We start from the raw sequence: 23,672 nt of genomic DNA, 5'->3' as shown, positions 1-23,672 counted from the left end.
TTAGAAGTTGTATGAGAGAGCACCTAAGAGATGATCCTCTCTTGTTGCCATCTTGGCTCCGCCCCCGTGGAAATTCTTTTAAAATGGAATTAAAATCTACATCACTATGATAATAATGTTTCATTCTGAAGTAATATCAAGAAAATCCATCTCCCTTCCCTATTTGAAAATAGAAAGTGGGGGGATTTGGGGGGAGCAAGCAAGATGGAAGAGTAATTAAAGCACTCAATCAAGTTATCCTAATATTCCCCTCTAAATAATTTAAAATAACACCTCAAATTGAATTTTCAGAGTGCAAGAGTCAAGAGAATGTCAGAACTTGACATTATTCCAGGCTCAACATATTTAGGTTGTCAGGGGGAAAACAAATCTGTGACAAAGGGGTGGAGACTGCTGCTTTACATTATCCTGACAAGCAGCAGCAGCTTTCAGAGTTCTCAAGTTGATCATAGTAAGGGGATATGACAACTAGTCAAAAAGAAGAGATTACAGGGTGCAGCACTAGATGCAGGATGAAATGGTGTTCGACAGCTCCACTGGATAGAACCACTTCTGGAAAATAGTTTAAGAGCAGAGAGAAACTCTTTTGGTCAAGAGGCAGTGGGAACCCTGAGAAGCAGTGTCATTTGCAACCCCAAGGGAAAAAGGAATCAAGGACCTTTCCTTGGGAAAATACAGAGTGTAAGCTAGTAAAGCAATGCCCATGCCTCGCCCCAGATCACAACACCTTGAAAGCACCAAAAACTTTCAAAACCTCAGAACTAGCTCTGAAAACAGTAGTGTGAAAAAGCCTGAAGCTTAATACTATGTTCCTCCAATAATGTACTCCACGCCACACATGCCAGGAAGAGTCTACTATTAACATAAATTTCCAGATCAAGAAATAGGGGAGAAAATGGGCAAACAACAAAAAAGAACTTGACTAGAAAAAGCCACTATAGTAATAGAGAAGATTAAAATCAGTAGAAGATGATGATGTTAAAGCAACTATAAGGAAAACCTCAAAGGAAAAAAAAAGATAATTGGACACAGGAAATTACTGGAAGGCCTAAAAATAATTTCAAAATCAAATAAGTGACTGAGGAAAAATTAAGTAAAAAAAATAAGCCAAGGAGAAAATGATGAAAAGACAATTAACAGCTGGGTATGAAAGAGATGCAAAAAATTCTGAAGAAAATAATTCCTTAAAAATACAGAATTTGCCAAATGGAAAAAAGGTACAAGCAAAGATACTGGTAGTCACATCCATTCTTTAAAAGGAACTTTTGGGGGTGTGGAAAGAAACTAAGCTGTGGCCACAAAGCACCCAGAGCCTCTAGCATTGTCATTGGAATTAAAATTGTATCTACAACTTTCAGGACAGGCTTGTAAGTGGAATAAGAAGGGACTTTGGGAATTCAGAGTTGAGAGCCAGTGGAAAGTTTCCACTTGGCTGTTGTACTACTCTTCTCTGCTCTGTTTTACCTGAGAAGCATGGTTAGGAATCACTGCACAGATGTCAACTTGGCCAGAAATGGAAAACTCCCATCTGAGTCTAATAAGCACCTCAAAGAGGCCACCACCCAACAATCTATTATGGCTAGAAAAGGTAAAGGAATCCTTATAATACAAAAGTAGTCAGTAGATCAAGTAGTCAGAGGGAGATATTCTAAGGAAAATAACTGCTGTCTTCTAAGAGTTCCTAAAAATGATTTTCCTTTTGGGCTTTCTCCAATTTTTTTATCTGCTCTTTTGACATTTTCAGCAGGTTTTTTTCTAGCTGTCTAGAGGAAAAAGGGCTAAGGAGAATTTCTGTGATGCTTCAGTGTTTATGCAATTCTATGGTTAGTTTGGTGATTGGCATACTGATGCCTGTCATGGTGCAGAGTTTCAGCACATCCACATCCATCATCACTATCCTAGTATCCTCTTCACTCTTGACAGTAAAAGTTTCAATTTCCAATATCATGTGAGTCAATATGGGACTTTAGTCATCAATAAAATGGTGGCTTTATGTAGGCTAGAGACAGAGATGAATTTAGATGGATTGTTTGCTGGGGGGGGGGGGTCCATGATTTTTTAAAAACATTGTTAGTGCTGGTGTGGCTGCCTGCCTGTCAAGGTGATCATAACACTTCACCAAAGTCATAGTGAAATCTTTTAATATGAAGAGTAGAGATGTAAAAGTCATCACAGATTCCTTCAAAGAACTCATCATGTTGCTGGACCAAAAAGTCATAAATGAAATTACTACAGGGAATGAGGCAGTAAAAAAGAGAAGACTGATTAATACAGTGCAAAACTTTAAAAAATGTAGCTTTAAGCAAAGTTATCCTTCCCACACCAGAAAGTTGTGTGTCCCAGTTTCTGCTAGAGCAAAGAGAACATAACCTAGAACATTATGAACCCAGCGTATGAAGAGAACATTTCAAAATACAAATACATTTTTGTGGATATCACCTTCTCCTATCTGGATATTGGATTCATTCTTCTAACCTTCTCCTTGACTGTCCTGTGCACTTGCTTTTCAAAGTCCCTATCTCTGTGCTTCAGGGATAATTTGCTGCAGTGGTTAAGAAGACTGTCAATACAGATTTCCCCTTTACTTTTACCTAGATGACAGTCTATCTCACAATTCTTGTTGGAGATGGGATGACTTTTATGATGATCTCCATACTTATTTCTGTAATCACCCCTCTAATTGGCTTTTGTTTGAACAGCCTTGAGAGAGTTTACCCTTTAACCTTGGGCTTCAACATTTGTAGTACAACCACTTCCATCCAGGATCCATTAGCTAGCCCCAGAAATACTTTACAAAATTCACTCCAGATGGTCTCATGCCATTTCTTATTCAACATCTTTTGAGTCCTTCTGTGATACCCAATCCCATTCATGTGCCTACTGACCTGTCTCACCAAGATTCTAGTCACTTACTATTAGTTATTCATCTTCTACCTGATGAACTGATTTTTTCTGGGCCATGGATGATGGTCCTTTCCCTGACAGGTTGACCCTTGCTGATGAAGTTGGAGCACCCATCCTTTTCTGTTGTTCCTGATGCTACTGTTCCAAGTCTACCACCCCTAAGTTCTCCCCAAGGATCTGCAAAGCCAGGAATTCTTGCCCTATGGATGAAATCTCTGAAGCACTGGGATAAGCTAGGGTCTCTCCTCATGAACAAATGCTATCATCAACACTACTACACCTATTCCAACATCTACTGTTGGGTGTTGTACTTACTGTGTGGATATCCCTGGAGTTGCCACTGCAATAAAAGCTGAAAAATGGATAAAGATCAGGAAAAGGTGGAGGAAATCCCCATCAAAATATCCAGGGTGTAAGCAAAAAACTAGAGCCATCACTAATGTAAGCCAGCCTGGAGCCTAAGTACAGGAGGAAGACCAAGAAGATCAAATGGGGTGAACTAGCCGGTGTGTTGCGGAAACTCAGATGACTTCTCTCTTCCTTTCATCATCCTCCTAAAACAAAACAATATTCACATGCATTTCTACTAGCCAAATACATCTCTTTCCTCTAGGATGTGCTCTCCAATATTCCTACCTCATTCTAATTAATTTTTAGGTCTTTTTTTTGCAAGGCAAATGGGGTTAAGTGGCTTGCCCGAGGTCACACAACTAGGTAATTATTAAGTGTCTGAGGCCACATTTGAACTCAGGTACTCCTGACTCCAGGGTCAGTGCTCTATCAACTATGCCACCTAGCCACCCCCATTCTAATTAATTATGATCGACCTACATTTTCCTAGCTCCAAAGAATATGTAGGAAGGGAAAAAATAGATTGAGGGAAACGATAACCAGTCCTTTACCCAAATCCCATGTCATCCATTGGGGTCATATGGAGTCTTACTCTGACCTTCCATGAGGTACATAACCCTTCTCAGATGGATATCAATATAGTCTATAATCACAGTATTGTGCAGTTTTCTCATAAACTGTGTAGTAAATAATGTATATGTGTCTGCTTTTATATTTCTCATCTTTAGAAACAAACAATATTTATCTATGAAATCTATATCTCCATATTTATATAGTCAAAATAAGCAAGAACATTTAGATATTTTGTAGTATCTTGTATACTTATACTGCCCTATAAATATAGAAGTTAAACACCTCATTGTTTCCCTTTGTACTTTGTATGCTTTTTTTCCAGTTGGACCATTCATGTGATTTTCACATTTTTTTGGAAAAGAAGATATAATAAAAGATATTCAACCTTTTCACCTCCACACCCAAAATGAAAATGAGGTATAAAATTTGGCTGATGAAAATAACTCCTTAAAAAACAGAATTGGCCAAATGGAAAAAGAGATATAAAAGCTCATTGAAGAAAACAATTATTTAAAAACTATAATTTTTCAAGTGGAAGCTAGTTTCAAGAAACAATAAAGAGAAATGGGAGTTGATAAAAGGTGGGGATAGATAAAAAGAAGGCAGTGGCAAAAGCAAAACAGACTTTAGAGGAGAGAAAATTAAAACACAGAGAGACAGAAGGCTAAACAGAAATAAATAGTATGGAAGGGAATGCACAATTAGTGATCAGAACTGGGAATGTCAGTGGCATGAACTCACTCTAAAATGGAAATAGATAGCAGAATGGATTAAAAGCTAGAATCCAACAATAAGTCATGCCTCACTTCAGATCATCTGCTGTTCTGCCACCAAAGTGATTTTCCTAAAGACTAGGTCTTACCATATCAACCCTACTACTCAATAAGCTTCAGTGACTCCCTATTGCCTTCAGAATGAGATATGAAATCCATTGTCAGTTGTTCAAAACCCTTCCCAACCTATTCCACTTCTATCCTTTTAATATTCATACATTTTACTTCTCAAGATTTACTGTTTGATTTAATAGTATTTGCTTCCTTACTCTCCCAAAAATAAGATATCCCATTTCTTAACTCTAGTATCTTCTCTTGCTGTTTTTCATGCCTAAAAAGCTCTCCCTCCTATCACTGCTATTGACTTCCCTGGTTTTCTTTCAGTAACAACTAAAATCCCATCTTCCTTTTTCTGTTCGCTTTGTTTTTTGCAAGGCAAAGACTTGTCCAAGGTCATAGAACTAGGTAATTAGTAGGTGTATGAGGCTAGATTTGAACTCAGATCCTCCTGACTCCAAGGCTGATGCTCTATCCACTGTGTCACATAGCTCTGCCCATTAAAATCCCATCTGCAGGTATTCTTTCCCAATCTTTCTTAATTCTATTGCATTTCTTCTCTTATTTACATACACACACATATGTATATATCTTCTTCATACATATTTGCTTCCTTCTTTTTTCTCTCATTGCACTATAAGCTCCTAGAGAGTAGGAAATGTATTTTTTCTTTTTTGTGTACCTGTATCTAGAAGGTACTTTATAAATGTTTATTGACTACTAATCACCTTCATTGTTTAATAGAACTCACATTAAATTGCTAAATCAATTTTCTGAAATTTCTGACTATTTTTCATAGTGTTTGTAAGGTATGCCTTTGTTTGTGTGTGTGTGTGTGTGTGTGTGTGTGTGTGTAGGTATAGGGAATTCTTTCTCGCCATGACTATATCCTTTCACACAGAACCTACATTATCAAGCTTTTTTTTTTTCAAACCCTTAACATTCAGGAAGTTTCCAAATTTCCCTCTTTGACTCTTTAAACAGCATTGGACTTTCTAAAATTTGGAGCCCTTCATGTACATCCTCATGTACAAACTCTTTCAGTTTGTTCCATGAAGGAACAGAAACACTTCAGCTTGTTTTCCCTTCTTTCAATTCTTTTACCATATATGCTTTGCCTTCTCTACATATCAAAGACTCATATTTATTTCAATTCCACTTTGAAATTGCAATGCTAAACTAAATCAATTGGTTTTTACAAACTAGTAATGTGTGAAGAATTCTTATTCAATCCAATTGGAATAGAGGCTTAAATAATTATGAATGATTTAAAAGCATAACTATAACGCATTTCTGTCCTGTGAGATAGCTACAAGATTTCCTCAGAGCAAATATTCTGGCCCTACAAGTAATTGGCATAGCTGACTCTAGAGTAACAATGATACAAAACCTGTGACACCATTTGGGGATTTTTTTTTGAGAGTGAAGCACCAACCAGAATCAAGGGACCATGTAGTATCTTCAAAGATAACTCCATTCTTTCTGGTTGGTCTAGTTGGGGGAGGCCCAATGAAAGATCCCCTAGGGCTGAGAATTCTCAACAACCACACAATCTTTTCTTTGTTGGTTTGTTTCTTTCCTAATTACAAATAATCTATGAATCTTTTTCCCTTAAGACAATGAACAAAACAGTACAGTTAAAGAAAAAAAGATAAAAGTTACAGCAACCACACAAAGTCCCATTCAGATAAAAGAAAGACAGACCACATCTCCATTCAAAGGTCTGAAACCATTCAGGGTTTGCCAAATAGGCTCAAAGGTAACATTCAATATCAGCAAGAAGAGGAAAAGGAGGAAGGAAAAAAAGAAGGGGAAAAACCTGAAGAGACAAGGGAGACAGAGAGATATAAGCATATGTGCATATGTACAGAAAGATGGGGTCATCAGATTTCAAGTCATTCTTTATTTTATGTAAATAATTCTTTCTCTATTTTATAATTTAACTAGTATGTAAATATTTGATAATTCCCTTATTTCTTAACATTTTCTATTCTCTAGGTGCCCAAATACCCTCCTCCCAGAAAAACATACACAGAGGGAACACAAGAAATGACAATCAATATTGCTATTGTTTAATAAAAAATTCCTATGATTTTTTTCCATGTATTTTATTTTTTAAAAATAGAATTTTCTCACTACTTAGCTTTAAAATTTTTATTTCTCCTGACCCCTCCCTCCCAATCCCCCCCATTTGCAGTGCTGAAATGAGATATATAACAATCTGAAATTGGAATTTTACTGCCATCTAGAGGACCTTTCCCAATTGACAATGGAAATACTAAGGAAATCAAGTGATTATTAGGAATTGAGTAGGTAAAGGGGCTAGGGGAAAAAAGACAAAAGGAGACATAGAGAAAAGAATAGAAAAATAAAAAGAAGTTGGGTTGGTTATAAACTTGACAAAAGCCAAATGTTATCTGACCTAACTTTTTAAAACTATTTTCTCAACAATAGAAACACCAACTGTTTAAGAAGAAGTGTAAAGCATTTCAAAGGGGGAAATAAGAAGGGGGAAAAAAATCACCCTGGAAATATAGGAATAAAACCATGCACAGAGGAAGTGACTGTTCATTGGAGGATGCATAGAAGACCTATTTTTAAAAGGGAAAAGAAGAAAGAAAAGGCAATTTGGGTCATTTTACTTTTAGCTGACAGCTATCACCTGCAGGAAATCAGTAAGTATGCCCCCTTTATAATTACGTTGGGCCAATGGCTTGATCTCTATTGAAGCACTGGAACCCCAGCCAAGTATCCTCAGGGTGACTCATCAGGGCCCATTAGGATTACTGCCAATGTTTTCTCTAGTTTTTTTTTTTAAAAATTGTCAGTGAATGCCCATGTTACATCAATGACAGCTTAAAAAGCATACATGAACAGTTTAGTGTTGTAATCAAATAAAACTTACAGTAAAATCACTCTGGCATATATGAGGTTATGCAGAATCCTTATTTTGTTTCAGGGTAATTAAACACAGCTGTCCTTTTTTACACAGTCAAATCAAACACTCATTGGACTGACTGGAGAGAAGGAAGGGCAGAGTTAGGCATGACAGGAAACTATCCCAATAGCCCTATATTTGAAATCCAGAAAGGTACAGGTAAATGGGATCCCTGCTTCTCTTTCAGGGAAATGAGGGATTCAGGAAGCTAGTAGCAACTATCCAGGGAGAGAAGATTGGAACAGAAACTGACTTCTAACATTCAAATCCTGGAGGAGAGAGGACTGGGATTAGGGAACCCAAAGGAGAGTTTGTGATTCTTTGCTTCCAGAACATCCAATAGAAAAGGAATCCTAATAGCCTGAGTCCCCCTAAAATATGTATTCAGGAGATGTTGAGATGGGACCATAGAGCAGTTTCCTTCTTCTCACATTTTCCTTCTCACCTTTCTTAAACCCCCCCACCTCCCACCAGCAACTGCTGAGATGGAATTCGGTACCATATATTCTATTCTCTTCTGCCTGCTCCTTCTCTATGGCTAGTCATAGAAGTAGGCTCAGCTGGATAAGGAGTATAAATATTAGGTATGACTCCTAATCTGTTCTCCTATCCTTCCTCCTTCCCTGCCACCACCACCCCAAAACCCCAAACCTCCAAACCTCCACTATTTGTTCAAACAGTTAAAGATTCCTTTGGTTTAAAAGGCAAACACTGCTAGAAAGGCTAAGTGGTTATGTGTTTCTGTATATATAAATTAGAAAAGTAGCAGGAAATGATGAGATTCACAAATTTCTTTAATGGTAACCCCTAGAGCAAGTGCCAGAGATTTTCCTTCTTTCTCTTTCTAATGATCATTGCTCAGACTCCAAACCTACTAACCTTCCGAACTATGGACGTAACTTAGGTAAGGGAAAAAAGGATCAAGTGATATAAAGAGGAGCCTGGAGAATCTCCTAAGAGACAAGGAAAAGCTGGGTTACCCTAAAGAGATACATGTATGTGAATGGATTCTGATGTGGGCCAGTAGTGGACCCATGAGCATTGCCCACTCTACTAAGTGTCCAGATTTTTTAAAATGCTCTTAGGATGAAAGATTTAGAGTTGGGATGATGTTAAACTTCAGTGAGTCAAATTTCCATATTTCAGAGACAAGGAAATAAGCAGTTAAGTAAATTGCTCAGTGTCCCATAGCTGATCAGTATCTGAGATGGGATTCAAACCCAAGGCTTGCTGACTCCAAGTCCAATGTTCTAACCACTACTCCATGTCTATACTCTCATCAGGTTAAGAGCCCTTACACATTTAGTATTATGTCTATCTGTCGCTGCTTCTATTTCAAGCTTCATTGGAAGCTTCAAAGAGAGTACATGTTTTCCCAGAAGGCACAATTCTCCGCTTCTTGCAGTACTACCTATTTAGGCTGGCTTATTCCATCCCACTGTAATCCAATGTTTACCTAATTGAAGAGATGATAATGCCCCAGAAGAAGACCCTTTGTTTGGTTGGTTCAAGGAAGAAATAACTTGCTTGCTATATGTGAGCAGATTGTATGCCAACATGTGGTGGTTCTCTAAGGGATGAGTTACAAGTTCCAGACACATTGCTTTACAAACAATCTCTTTGATTTTGGATGAACCACATGAAAATAAGATTGACTTAGAACATTCCCTTCACCTATCACATCTCACATAACTCATCCTGATTTCTGACTACCCAGGGACATATATACATCTTTTCCTTATTTTCCTTTTGGAGGTTATATAAGTGATCTTGTCACAATAGATTCCATGACCTTCCTTTTTCGCTTCTCTTAAAACTCTCAGACAGGTGAAAGAATGTGTTAGGAAGGGAAAACAAGTCTCTTCTTGCTTTATCATTTATGGGAATACCAGTAGATTTCTTAATAAGTTTCTCTATTGCTCTGTTGGCCAGTAAAGCAGACCAATTATTAGGTAATTCAGGCAAAGACAGCTTTTCTGCATGGATTTTCCAGATAATTCACAATGCTCAGGCCTGTGCCTTGACCTCATGTACCAGAGGGGTCAAGGAAGACCAAGGATGATGTTCTTTCCAGAAAGTCCATCATTATTCTTCCTTTGGCTTTTTCCCACTTCCATGTGCTTAGTTTGCATTCTTTCTTTCACTCAAACTCAAAAGAACATCCAAACACTTTGTGAATCTGAGGGAAAGAAGGACTGAACCTTCTCAAAGCACAAATTTTATTAATGATATACAAAGTAATGGATTCATTTATTCAAAATGATAAAAAAGAACTTTTGCTTTTTTCCTTAGGTGATTCTACCCTATCCCTCTTCAGTGATGATTATGTAGTTTTGGTGCCATTAAAGGAAGTTGATTTCAATTTTTCACCAAAGTTGTGATTTTGTTACTTAGTTTAATGTTTAGGGAATTTCTAGATCAGCAAAAGATGTAATCAAATGGAAATATGAAAGTGAGTCCCAAAGCTAAATATAAATGATCTTCAGATTATCTACATGTGTGTTCATTATCATGGATGATCAGCATAAAGATTATGTAAAAAAGAACAGTTATAATAATACCTTTATATGTGAATTTTATTCCTTTATTCCAAAAATGACATAATTATCTTTCTACCACTTTCTGCCTACTATAGTAGAACTAGGTAAAACTGCCACATCTAGCTTGTGTAAAATAAGAGTTATATATATTAATATTAATTTTTAGATTATACCATAACACTTTTATATTTTGAAGAGATTTTATTTCAAGAATATAGCCTTGTGGAGGTTGAGTAACTATGCTGCATATCAGTGTGATGTGTTGTTCCTAAATTCCCACTCTTATCCCTCATTATGATGTAAAAGTCATCCTGGGATTTCAAGTTTTATGCCAACAGAGTACAAACTATGATACTACAATGCTAGAAAGACTTTGGTTCTAGCAGAAGACTTCATCTGCTTTTCAAAGACTAGCCTAAGGACAAAGAGATTTAACATGAATAGATTTCCCAATTAATAATGAATTCTTTGGCAACCTATGAAACAATAATTCAAAATGATACCAAGTGTTATGTGTCCCCTTTCTACTTCTGCAATGACAGTATCAGAATGCTGGAAAAGGAGTCAAAGGATATTAAGAATCACACCATTTTTAGAAGATCATAAACATCAACTTAACCCACTGTGCTCCACTTCTGAAGCTGTTACCCAACAACTAAAGAATGGATGTACTACTGAGAGAATTGAATTTTATCAATCTTGACATTTTCATTATAGTTTAAATAAAACCAGAAAACAGAAAGAAGTTACAGTGAAATTGAAGGATGGCTCACAGGTTCTCCTTGGAGAGACAAATAAAGGAATTGAGAAATTTGGTTATATTATTCACCCAAAGGCAATAAAAATAACATTTGTAGGACTTTTGATCATTGTTGTAGTACTTGAAATAACTATTTGTCAAAAATAATGCAGTTTCTGTACCAACTATTGAAGAGGATAAATTTGTAGAAAGAGTTTACAAAGAATTTTTAAGACCCTCCAAGTTAAATAAGCATATTATTTGATGTTCAATGATTTCAATGAAAAGATGGTCACAGGTGAATAGGGAAAAAAGAAATGATGAAAACAAGTTTCAGTAGTAAGAAAAGATAGAAGACAAAGTCTACAGAGAACCTTATGCTTCCTCATTGTGAATTACTTCCTTTGAGAAAATAATCAAATACTATTCAGGAATACAAAATGGACTTGTGATTTTTTTGATATAGGGAACTCTCAGGTAAAGAAATTTCCTCTATAAATCATCATTTTTACAATTTATTGTTTTAGATAGCTGCCTGAGACACTGAGAAGTTAAATAGCTTGTCTAGGGTCCAACAGTCTGGGTAAGGGGCAGGATGTAGACCTAGTGGGTCTAAGAGGTCATCTCTCCATGCATCATGCCATACTGCCTTTCTAATCACTGAATAATATCATAGAATGGTGTTATTAACAGACTAAAAGAATTCATTTTTGATAAAAGATTAGCCTTGAATTTGCTACTTGAGTATAGCCATACTCCCAAGTTGTTGTAGCTAATATCAAAATCATTAGAAAGTAAAAATAATAAGAATGAGAAAGAAACATTGTACACAATTAAACCAATTCCATCCTGACCTAATTAAATCCTATTATTGCCCAAAAGAGGAAATGGACGGAGGAAAGGATATCAACACTGAATAAAGAAATTTAAAAATTTAGAAATTTAACTGATATAAATCATCTGCTTCCATGAAGAGCCAAAACATATTTAATCAATAAATTTGACTTAATTTTCATCCATGGAGTTATGGTGACCAAAGACAATAGCAGTTTATATTATAAATTTATTTGTAAATCTTATAGAGCAGGATGTCAAAAGATTATGTGCAGAATTGCTTATAAAACAGAAAGAAATTTAGAAGAGGGGGATACAGCTTAAAGTAGATTTAGTAAGATCCCTTTCCCATATAAGCACATTTGCCATAATATTCTTTATGGATGAAATTGCAAAGAAGACAAAAGACATGAAATATAGAAAAAAGTTTTACAACATATTTTCAGCATCAAAGATAGTGCCCAACATTTGGATACAAACAACATACTCTTTGGTATAATTATAGAAAAATAGACAGTGAAGAAAGCAATGAGGAAATACAGATGGACTGGGCCTACCTATAAGTCATATGCTCTCAGGTCATTTTTTTCACCAGGTGACTAATACTATGGAATTCACTGACATTCATATTATGGCTTGGCACAAATATGACTCTTGCACTAATTTATCATGGGACTTTGACCTAGTTCTCAAGCGTTCTATGCTTCAATATCCCAATTAGGACTATAGTACTGATCCATTTAATTGAGTTGGGAAGAAGGCAGAATAAGAATATTCTTAAAGGAATTTGCAAATATAAACAGGCTAAATTGTTATTACATGCTTGGCTAAACAAAGATGGTAACAACAGCTGGGAGGAGGCAGGAAGAAAAGACGAAAAAGAAGATTCAAGTCAGCTCAGCTGCATTTTGCCAGTCTGAATGATTAGTCAAGAAGATATGTGGCTGGAGGGACAAGTATCTCAGAGAAACAGATGCACAGTTATCTCTATCCTGTCAGCACTGATTTCATCTTTGAGTCACATTCCAGTAAAACTTGCATTCCACTAAGAAGATTAACTTCCTAACTCTTATCTGATTGCCATGTTCAAAGGGCATTTCACAACCAAACTGTAGCCAAATAGGCTCTGTTCATGGTAAGATACCTGATACTTTTGCAATGAACATGATTATTTTTTTCCCAGTAGGATCAATTCTTATCAAATAGACTGAAAATAGACAAGGATGAATCATTAAAAGAAAGGAAGAATAAAGTTAAAGCTTTGGAGGAGAAAAACAAGGATAAAGAACATTTTCTTGGTACATGGGTTGGTGGTTTGCAGAAAGGTTTCTCTATAGATGCCAATTTTTAGCTTAAAGGAATTTCCTAGGTAAGTTTTAAGCATTATTTTCTGCCAAAACAATCAGGCAGAGAATATAAATAGCAGAACTATTACTTGATTTCAATTCCAAGCACAGATTTTTTTTAAAGGGGGAAGGAAGGCAGTTGAAGAAGTATGTTTGAAATGAGAGAAGATAAACTGAAAGGCCTAAGCTTTTACTTTTGGGTACTATTTTTAAATGGTTCTTCAAAAGCTCATTCTTATTTATAAAGACAGGGAAATCTGACAAAGAAATTGCTGACAATGTATGTTCTATTGCATATCTCTAATCCCCCAACTCTTCAAAGAAAGGGGAGATGCAAGAAAATGCACTTAAATTGTTCATCCAATTAGATGAATGTATATAATGGTACATTCTTTAAGAAGAAGGTAGAATATTACGAGATGGTATGTTCAGTTATTTCTCTCTAAAATACTCAAGATGGATGGAAGATGAATGGAAATATTTCCTGTGTGATAAATTATTAGGATAGTACTTGCTAAGAAAAGTAGAATTTTACAAATGATAACTTCCAAATTTTCCATTTTTCATTCTTTACTCCTAACCCCACCTAAAACCCACATATTCACAAAAATGATAATTTAAGTATTTGAGATAACAATTATAGCCAAAAAAGCAAGCAATCAAAAGTATTTATGAAGCTCCTATTACATGCTAGGCAGAGAATAAGCCAAAGATAACCTACATGATGATACACATTCTACTATATACTACCTATCTTATAGTTAACTAATTTGCTAATCAAGCATTTTTTCTCCACTGACAGAAATATAATTTCTATCTTAAATGTGGAGATTTGGACTCAGCTCAGTCTGTTTCTTAAAAGAGCAGAACCAACATTATTCAATCCACAGAGGCAGACTGAAATTATCTCTTGGGTTGGGACAATATCCTTTTGTATTATGTATAGTACCTAACACAATGAATGAGTCTTATAATAATCTGTCTTTTAGATTTTTCATATGTTAGCTGACATATAAATATGAAACTTTGAAGTTTATAAAGCAAATAACAAATTACATCTGATTTGAGCTCACAGCAATATTTTCAAATAGGTTTTATGGATATTATCATTCCTAAATTGGCATTCTGTTTCACATATGGGAAAACTGAGACTCAGAAAAGTTAGTCACATAGCCAGTAAATACCAGAGAAAAAGTTCAAACCAAGTCTGTTGCTGACTCTATTATCTCAAGAATGCTTAACATGAGCTATGGATATACAGTGTCAATGACTAACAACGAATGCTAAACATTATTTTTGTTTCTCATAAAAGCTCTTATTTTCTTTTTTTTCCAATTCCATGCAAAGACAATTTTTAACATTCATCCTTGAGTTCCATATTTTTCTATTTCCCTCCCTTCCTTCCCCCCTCCCCATGGCAGCAAAGAATCTGATAAAGGCTATACATGTACAATCATTAAACAATGTATTAATGCAGTCTTTTTTTTGAACAAAATTCCAGTGGTTTTGGCTGCCATTATAAGGCAGATAGGGTGCACAGTGGATAGAATACTGAACCTAAAATCTGGAAGATCTGAGTGCAAATATAGCCTTGACATTTAATGGCTGTGTAATAATGTTGGACAAATCACTTAAGACTCTATATTGTCTCAGTTTTCTCAATTATAAAATATGAAAACAATAGTAACTACATCCCAGGGAGTTTTGATGCTTGATAAAATGAGATAACACTTATAAAATGCTTCATATTGGGGCGGCTAGGTGGTGCAATGGATAGAGCACAGGTCCTGGAATCAGGAGTACCTGAGTTCAAATCCAGCCTCAGACACTTTTTTTATTTTATTCTGGATTACCTATTACTATGGATTACCTAGCAGTGTGGCCTTTGGCAAGCCACTTAACCCCTCTATTTTGCAAAAAAAACCCTAAAAAAAATAAAATAAAATGCTTCATATAGGGTCTGGCACATAGCAGACCCTTCATAAATCCTTGTTTTTCTATGATCTATTGATCATAGTGTTATATTGTCTTCTGTGTTTCTCCATATCTCTAACTTGATGTTTGGACAATAGAGGCAACATGCTTCAAAGGAAAGAGTACTAGCTTTGGAATCTGAGGAGTGGGGTTCAAATCTCAACTCTGACACTTATTACCTGTATGGTCCTAAACAAATCAATCAAATTTCCTGAGTTCTCAGTTTTCTCAACAGTAAAGTAGGAAGGTTGGATTGATTGGTCTCAAATCACTTCCAAACAGACCCATGAGCTTATGGTATTTTTTGAGGCTGCTAGATAATTATTTTTTCAACAACTCCTGGGGTGAGGAAGTGGGTAGGTAGGAATTTTTACAATTACTATAGAAACTTGATTTCCTGGAGGATTTGGCAATGGATTTTTCTAGAAATAGTAAGTTCTTTAATACATATTTAAGCATTTCTTTATAGTTAGTGATTTATTTGATAAAGAGAATGAGAAAGATGAGGCATATGAGGGGAAATAACCAGGAAAGGAAGCTCAAACTTCAGGAAGCAATAGAAGATGAATCTGAAATTAGGATAAAGGTTTTCTTAAAGAAAACAGCATTCCAGTGGGAATATGGGAGTTGGTTTACCAGGTTTCTATTTACACTACGTATGCAAAGACAGAAACACAGCTACATATAAAGCAAGTCCCTGCTTTGAATAGGCAGTACCATGAATATAAGAGAATTAATCCCTTCCAGAGAATGTTCAACAATCAGGATTAGATTAGTGTAGCAATTAAGAAGTCCAGTGGCTAGATTGGGAGTTAAATCAGGAAGATGAAATTTCAAATTCTGCTTTAACCATTTACTAGCTTGTGACACTCAACAAATCATTTGACCTTTCTCAGGTTCAGTTTCCTCAGGCATAAAATGAGAATAATAATATTCTCACAACTCACAGAGCTGCTTTATTATACAGTATGAATCATATAATATGTATAAAGCATTTAACAAATCCCAAAGAGACATATGAATGTTAGCTGTCATCGTTATTATCAACAGAAAATTCAGGAATTGGACTATGATTGCATTAAGAGGAAATGTCCCTTTCCTAACTGGGGCCTGAACATAGAAAAGATTGTAATGAAACAGATATTTATATAGTAATTTAAGGTTTGCAAGACACTTTATACACATAATGGCATTTGAAAAACACAACAGCCCTTTGAAATAGATATTGCAAGTATTATCATTATGGGTTTATCAATAAAGAAACTGAAGTTCAGAAAGATTAAGTGATGTTCACAGTGTTAACAAGTGGCAAAGGTGACATCTGAACCCATCCAAGATCAACATTCTGACCACTTCTCCAAACTGTTTCATCAGAGACAAAATTCATGGAATTCTAAAATTTCAAGCATGGAAGAAAGTTCAGAGATAATCTACCCCAACCCCTATATTTTACAGAGGCAAAGGCTGAGACCCAAAGATGGTTAAATATCTTTCCCATTGTCACCCATTTAGTGTTCAGAGGTGGGATTGGAATGAATTTCTCTATTTCAAATCTAGGAGTATGTCACTAAATCAAAGCAATATTTTTATTGTTTTTCTTTAATTTCTGTAGCTGTGACTGCACTACAATCATTTTGAAGTAAAGTTCATGCTGAACCTGAGTTAAGATATAGAAATATTTAAAGTCATCATCCACTTCCTGACTTTTCCTATATTACCTGCTTCAATCCTATAACAAAGGGCCCTAGGGAGAAAATTTCTCTGAAATATATAAGTAATCAAAATTTCACCTGAAAACTAACACATTGGCTCAGTTTAATATTGAAAAAAAAGTATTTTTAGCTGTCCCATCAAGACCCCTTGCAAAGGAATAATTAAAATGAAATTTCTTTTTGCCTCAAGGGTGTGAGAGTATTATCTGTGCCAATGTAATAATTAGTTTTAGATTTTCTTTCTCTCCCCCCACCCTTTCCCTTTTGACACAATGGAATCATTTAGAGTCTTCATTTATTTACACTGCATGATCTTGTGCTACCAGGACATTCAGCAACATATTCCAATATATAGTAGTGAACTATAGTTCAGTGAATTTGTTCCATGGTCCTATTCTGAGCATCACTGGGATGCACCCTAGGCCTTATGTTTAGTTTCGATGTCTATATCTATGGTTGCTTCAAAGTATTATTTATATATCCTTCTGTAACCCAAGAAGAACTGGAGTAAGTTTATAGGAATCATGGAGGTGAAGCAAATTTTCTTAGAATTCATTAGTAACATTGTCTGCAAATTGTACTATAATCCTACTTTTGCTTTAAGAGAATATAATGAATGAACAAATATGAATGGAATGGACTGATATTCTCTAAATAATCAATATAGTTTCCTTATTACATAAAGCACCAGATCCATGAGATTAGGAAGACCTGAAAGAAATAAAGTACTATTGGGTTTAATAAAAATGTTAATAAAAGTAATAAAACCTAAGACTAATTTTTCATCCTTTAAATCATGGAAATTCATCATCTTCATCAACTGATAATATAGGAAGGACTGAGAAAATTTTTGAAGACAAATAAGCTTGTAGGCAACAAAATATTATTGAAGCCAAATATATGTAATCTGGTTGAAGAAGATCCAGATGGGCAGAAGTCCTTCTATGGTTTTTCTTGGGCCTTAACCTTCCTTCACTTACCTGGATAAAAATGTGTTGTGTCTAATATGTAAAGAATTATTCTCAACACTAGGAAAGATACAAAATAAAACTAAGTCATAATCCTTTCCAGCATCACAACCATCATCACCACCACCACCACCATTATCATCATTATCGTTATAGTCATCTTAATAGCTAGCACTTTAAGGTTTATAATAAACCTTATATAGATATAGAGATATATATATATGTATATTTATACATATATATATATTTATCTCCTTTGATCCTCAAAATAATACTACAAAGTAGATACTATTATCACATCAGTTTTACAGATGAAGAAATTGAGCTTGTGTGATATTAAAATTTGACATACTACTTTGTTTCATCAAGGATTAATCAATTTATTATACATCAGTTACTCTCCCTTGGTATGTGACCTTGAACTCCTAAAGTTACAGCTATTAGTTCACCACGAGCCACTTCCACTCATTAAGTTTTCCTCCTTCAGACATTTTAGCCCCAAAATTCTGACATATAATCTAAACTATCAGAAATCAGTAACATGTAAATTCCAAGATTCCTGTTCTGTCTCAGAAATTCCAAGTTCCTGGACTTTCAAGAAGATGTTAGTCTGTCTTGTGATAATGTAATGTAAAATGCAGTTATTGACCTTGGCACTGACCAATAAGAAGGGAGATATACCCTTGTTACACCAAATTCATGACACTACCTATTTTGGGGTTCCTCTGTATAACTATATAAGGTTTGTCTTGACTGTCAGATGCATTTTTTTGTTCCTGAAGAAACTTGGACCCCATTTACTGGCAATTGCAAACTTCGTTTAACAAGCTGATCATGCTTGGAACTTTTTTTTGTCTCAGTTTACCATTATTTTAACTGCAACAGTTGAAAAAAGTTAAGTGATTTCCCCAGGATCACAGAGTTGGTAAATTCATGGGGCTTATAGTCTAGTCCAAAAATAAGACATAAACATAAATCTAAGAAAGTGTAAAGTTCCATTATAATGTGAATAAGGAGTTAATTACTAATAGAATGTGCATGGTAGGAATCATTGAAGAGGTAACATTGAGGCAGATTTTAAGGTTTAGATATTTTCAATAAGAAACACAGAGAAGGAAGATGCTTCCAAATTTGGGACAGTATGAGCTGAGGAAAATAAACAGTAGAGCAAAGAACATGGTTCCAGTGTATTGGAAAGATAATGGTAAAAAATTATCCATTTTTATCTGAAGCACTGAATGGGAGAGTAATATGAAAAAAAGTTGGAGATTGTGGAATTCCAGACAAAGGAGATTAAATTGATTTAGGTAGCAAGAAGATTTTGTTGAAGACTTTGAGCAGTTTTGAAGGATGGTTTGGAGCTGGAGGAAGTGAAAAATAGACTTGTAAGGATGTTATTATTACAAAAGTTCAGGTTGTTAATAAAATGGCAGCTTGTACAATGGCTGTGGCTATAGCCATAAAATGGCTCTATGGTCAGGTAAATACAGAAGAGAGTGCACATGAATGAGATTTTGCAGGGGTTATTAACCTTTCTTTATGTCATGGATCTCTTTGGCTGTCTGCAAAAGCTATGAACACTTCTCAGAATGTTTTTAAAGGCATAAAAGAAAATGCATGTAATTACAAAGGAAACCAATGAAGTTGCAATCAAGTTATTAAAATGTAAAAACAACAAACTCATGGGTCACAGGTAAGAAGCCCTGTATGTACAAAATGAATTGTCAGGGCTTGGTAGCCAATTAGATTACATATATGAGAGAAAGTAAAGAGTAAATGATAAATAAGTTCCTTTAGTAATGTGCCATACCCTCTCAAACTTGAAATAACATGCCTCATGTACATCCTTCATGCTGCATATTAAGCCAACTTTTTCCCCCTTATCATTGAGCAAAATATCTGTAAATATTTAAATATAAATGATTTGGACATGAATATAGATTGAAAGCTGAAAGTACCTCCAATGTCTACTACAACTTTCTTTTCATTTTACAGATGAGGAAGCTGAGACCCAAATGGCTTGAGGAAAGGTCACATAGGGAGGAAGAATGATATTATGATTAGAATCAAGGTCTTTCCCCTGTACTACCCCTGGCAATGAGTGCATGAATAACCCTCCTATCATACAAAGAGCAAGTTTAGAGGGAAAGAGAAAAGTGTGTCTTGGGACATGCTCACTTTCATGTGCTGGTAAAATGTTTAGGCAGAAATGTGTATTTGGAGCAGTTATCTGCATTAAGTTGTCAGTAAAGTAAAGTAAAATGAATGAAATGGCCAGGGACAAGAAGGAAGAGAAAATCAAGTACACACCCAAGAGGGTCACTCTTGTCTCACATTTTAGCTACATGAAAATGCAAAACAAGAAGCTAAGACAACTTTGTGAGATGATCAATCCTAATGGATGCAACTCCTCTCAGCAGTTTAGAGAGCTAGAACAACCCTATTAGATCAGCTATGGGCAATGTTATCCCCATCCAGAGGAAGAAAAACAAAACAAAACAAAAGAACAAAAAAATCCTTCAGAATTTGATGAACACTACATTCACTTTTTGAAAAATATCTCTTACATATCTCTGTCCCTTAATCCTAATTCCTCATACCAAAAGTAACTAATCTATAAAAACATGCTTAACACACATCTGAATGTACAATATTAAACTGACTGTTGGCTGCTGAGGGGGGAAGAGTAGGAAGGGAGGGTGGAAAGAAAATTGTTTTTGTTTATTTATTTTGTATTATTTCAATAATCTTGTTGTTAGAATAATCCTTAGCCCCTCTTTCCCCCCCCAAAAGATGAGAAACTTCAAGAACAGTGAGAGAGAAAACAAAAGTGTATTTTAATCTATGTTGAAATTCCAATGGCTGTGTCTCTAGGATGCCTTCCCCATCAGAGCCACCAGAGAAATTGCTTCAATATTTTTCCCTTAGTTGCTATCACTAGCTGTATTTCCCTCCTCTCAATTCCCCCCCCCCCACTCTCATCTTTTTCATTCTTTCTCCTTTCATCATGTCCCTGTTCAGAAGTGTGTTGTATCTGAGTACCCTCTCCCACGATCTTTCCTTTGTTCTATCACTTACTCCCCCTTCCTTCCCCCATTCCCCCTTATCCCATTCCTTTCCTCTCATTGTTCCTTAGGATAAGATAGATTTCTAATCCCCATTAAGTGTGTATGTTATTTCTTCTCTGAGCCATTTCTGATGAGAATGAAGGCTCATTACCCCTCATCTTCCCCCATTCCTCTCCATTGAAAAAGCTTTTTCTTGACTCTTATGTGAAATATCTAAGCCCCTTCTTCCTCTCCTTTCTCTGTGGAAGGAAATTTTGTAACTTAAAAATATACTTATGTATATGGATGAATGTTGAAAAACCTTCATAGCATTTATTTGTAAAAATAAAATATCAATTAAAAGAAGGTAAGAAGAACAAAGTGATAGTGTCACAAGGGATAGGGACTGGATATTCAATTTCATTTGGCATAGGGAATTCCCACATGAGGGAGCTCCTAAAGCTAGGACACCTTCTATGCAATGTGTAATCAGAGAGTTGCCTAAAGGAACTGAGAGACTAAGTGACTTGCCAGTGTAATAGCCAGTATGTATCAGAGATAGGACTTGAACCCAGGTCTTTCTAACTAGTTCAATTCTCTAAACACTGTACTTCACTGCCACTACCATACAGAAGGATAGCTAAAAATGACTCCTATAGTTACATTATACACATACACAGAGATCGATGGAGACAGAGGTGTGTGTGTGTGTGTGAGAGAGAGAGAGAGAGAGAGAGAGAGAGAGTAAAAGGGAGGGTGTTGTGGCACCATGAAGGGGTAAGAAGGGGCAATAAATGAAGTCATTTCCTATTCCTTTATGTCTATGAATCTAGATGATAGCAATGGCCATGAATTCATTTAAAGGAGATGTAGAAAATCCTTACGGTAGCATGTGTGAGTGACTGAAGTCTTTCTTCTCAGAGCCATCAAAATGTGGTGACATTTTCCCGAGCCCACTGTCACTCAGCATGCGTTGTCGGAGAGCAGGATTCCACCAATCTGACATCCTTGGGGAGAAAAGGACACTAGTTAGTTACTTCTTCAAAGTTAGTTTATGGTTTATGGCATTTAATATTTTCTCCCTCTAGTTCCAAGACTAGGTAGCTAATGTATTGAAGTCAGAAGCAAGTAATGAAATCTGAACTCCTTCTCCTTTCCCTCCCTTCCTTCCTTCCCCCTTCCATCCCTCCTTCCCTCTTTCTATTCCTATCACTTCTTTGGACATCTGGATGGTACAGTGAATATAGCACCTGAGTTCAAATCTGACCTCAAGACACATGAACCTTACTAGCTATGTGACCTTGGGCAAGTCACTTAACCCTGACTACCTCACATCCAGGGCCATCTCCAGTCATCTTGATTCATATCTGGTCTGATTGCTCTGGAGGAGAACGTGAGGCTTGTGACTTAGCACAGTACCCCTCATTCAAATCCAGTTCATGTGCTTGTCATAACATCACCTCCCTGATGTCATGGTCTTCTGCAAGAACGAACAAACATCATTATAATCACTATTCAAGTGACCCTCTTAATAAATTTCTGAAAATACAAAAAAAGAAGGTAAAACAACTTTGTGAGATGATCAGTCCTAATGGATGCAACTCCTCTCAGCAGTTTAGAGAGCTAGAACAACCCTATTAGACCAGCTATGGTCTTCTTTATAAGTACCTGAGACCCTTACTTGATTCCCTGAGAAGGGATGTCATCTTTGCCTCATTCTATTTTCTCTTCTTTTGTATTGTAGCCAAAGCTTGTATTTACAAAAGAAATGTATACTTTCTTGATCAAACTAGCCTATCTCTATATGCACAGTACTCTCCCTTTTGATCCCTGAAGTTGTCAAACTCCAAGTCACAGTTATCATTTAGATGCTGTTTTTTGCCTCACTGACCTCACCTGTAAAGTAGTGCCCACTTACCCAGAAGCTTGCTCCACCACCAGATCGGGCATCCCTGGTGGGGTCCCTGCTTGCTGTGATACAACCATATCTGGATCCAGGATAAAAATCTCATCTTGTGAAATTTCCATTACAAAGTGCAAATGTTCCTAGGGAATATTGTCATTATTATCATCATTATTATTATTGTTATTATTATCATTATCCTTTTCATTATTGTTGTTAATGTTAAAACAGCAAAGCATATATTTATATAGTACCATAGTTTGCAAAATACTTTTCACACATAATCTTATTTGAGTCTCATAACAACCATTTATAGAAAGTGCTATCACTTTTGTTTTCATTTTCCAGTTGAACAAAGTAAGGCTGGGAAAATAAGAGACTCTCCCATAATAACACAATTTCTAAGGCTAAGGAAGATCTTTTTGACTCTACATCTAGTAAGGGGAAAACCTGGTTTGTGAGAATGCATAAGGAACATGCCAGTTCTACCATGAGAATTAGGACAAAAACAAATATGTTGGAAGAGACAGGTGGTTGATAGAGTACTGGGCCTGAAGGTAGAAAGATTCATCTTCCATAGTTGAAATTTGGCCTCAAGACACTTCCTAGCTATGTGACCCTGGGCAATTTACTTTAGCCTGTTTACCTCAGATCCTCAACTATAAAATGAAAAGGAGAAGGAACTAAAAAACCACTGTAGTATCTTTACCAAGAAAACCCCAAATGGGGTCACAAGTGACTGCAATAACTGAACAACAAAGGACCACAAAATTATGAATAACAGACTCAAGTATGTCAAATAGTAATTTAAGTCATAGCGTAACTAAACTCTGCATCCAGGAGGACTTCAACTAGGCTCCTGGAGCTAAGGTGGGTCTTTCTCATCAGGAATGGCACTGGGGATATGGACTGGACATGATCACTGTTTGTATTGGAACCTCCTCTGAGGTTTGGCTCTATTCATTGCTAGAGGAGAATGGTGTAAAGAGATGGAGAAATCAAAAATTAGTAAA

General features: G+C 35.9%; 1 protein-coding gene across 6 annotated transcripts in view; it reads right to left on the bottom strand.

Moving 5' to 3' along the window:
- Positions 1-23,672, bottom strand: part of DGKI (diacylglycerol kinase iota) — a 592,236-nt gene that overhangs the window by 73,721 nt on the left and 494,843 nt on the right. For all 6 annotated transcript variants that reach the window (XM_074193600.1, XM_074193597.1, XM_074193602.1 and 3 more), the window contains 2 exons: positions 22,675-22,802; positions 21,641-21,763 (listed from right to left, as the gene is read on the bottom strand). In XM_074193600.1, coding sequence (XP_074049701.1) covers positions 21,641-21,763; positions 22,675-22,802 — 251 coding nt within the window. The remainder of the gene's footprint in view (positions 1-21,640; positions 21,764-22,674; positions 22,803-23,672) is intronic.

Source organism: Macrotis lagotis, chromosome 7 (genome assembly GCF_037893015.1).
Source record: "Macrotis lagotis isolate mMagLag1 chromosome 7, bilby.v1.9.chrom.fasta, whole genome shotgun sequence".
NCBI lineage: Eukaryota > Metazoa > Chordata > Mammalia > Peramelemorphia > Peramelidae > Macrotis > Macrotis lagotis.
Note: the sequence above shows the minus strand (reverse complement) of the source record. Positions and strands in the feature narration are given on the sequence as shown.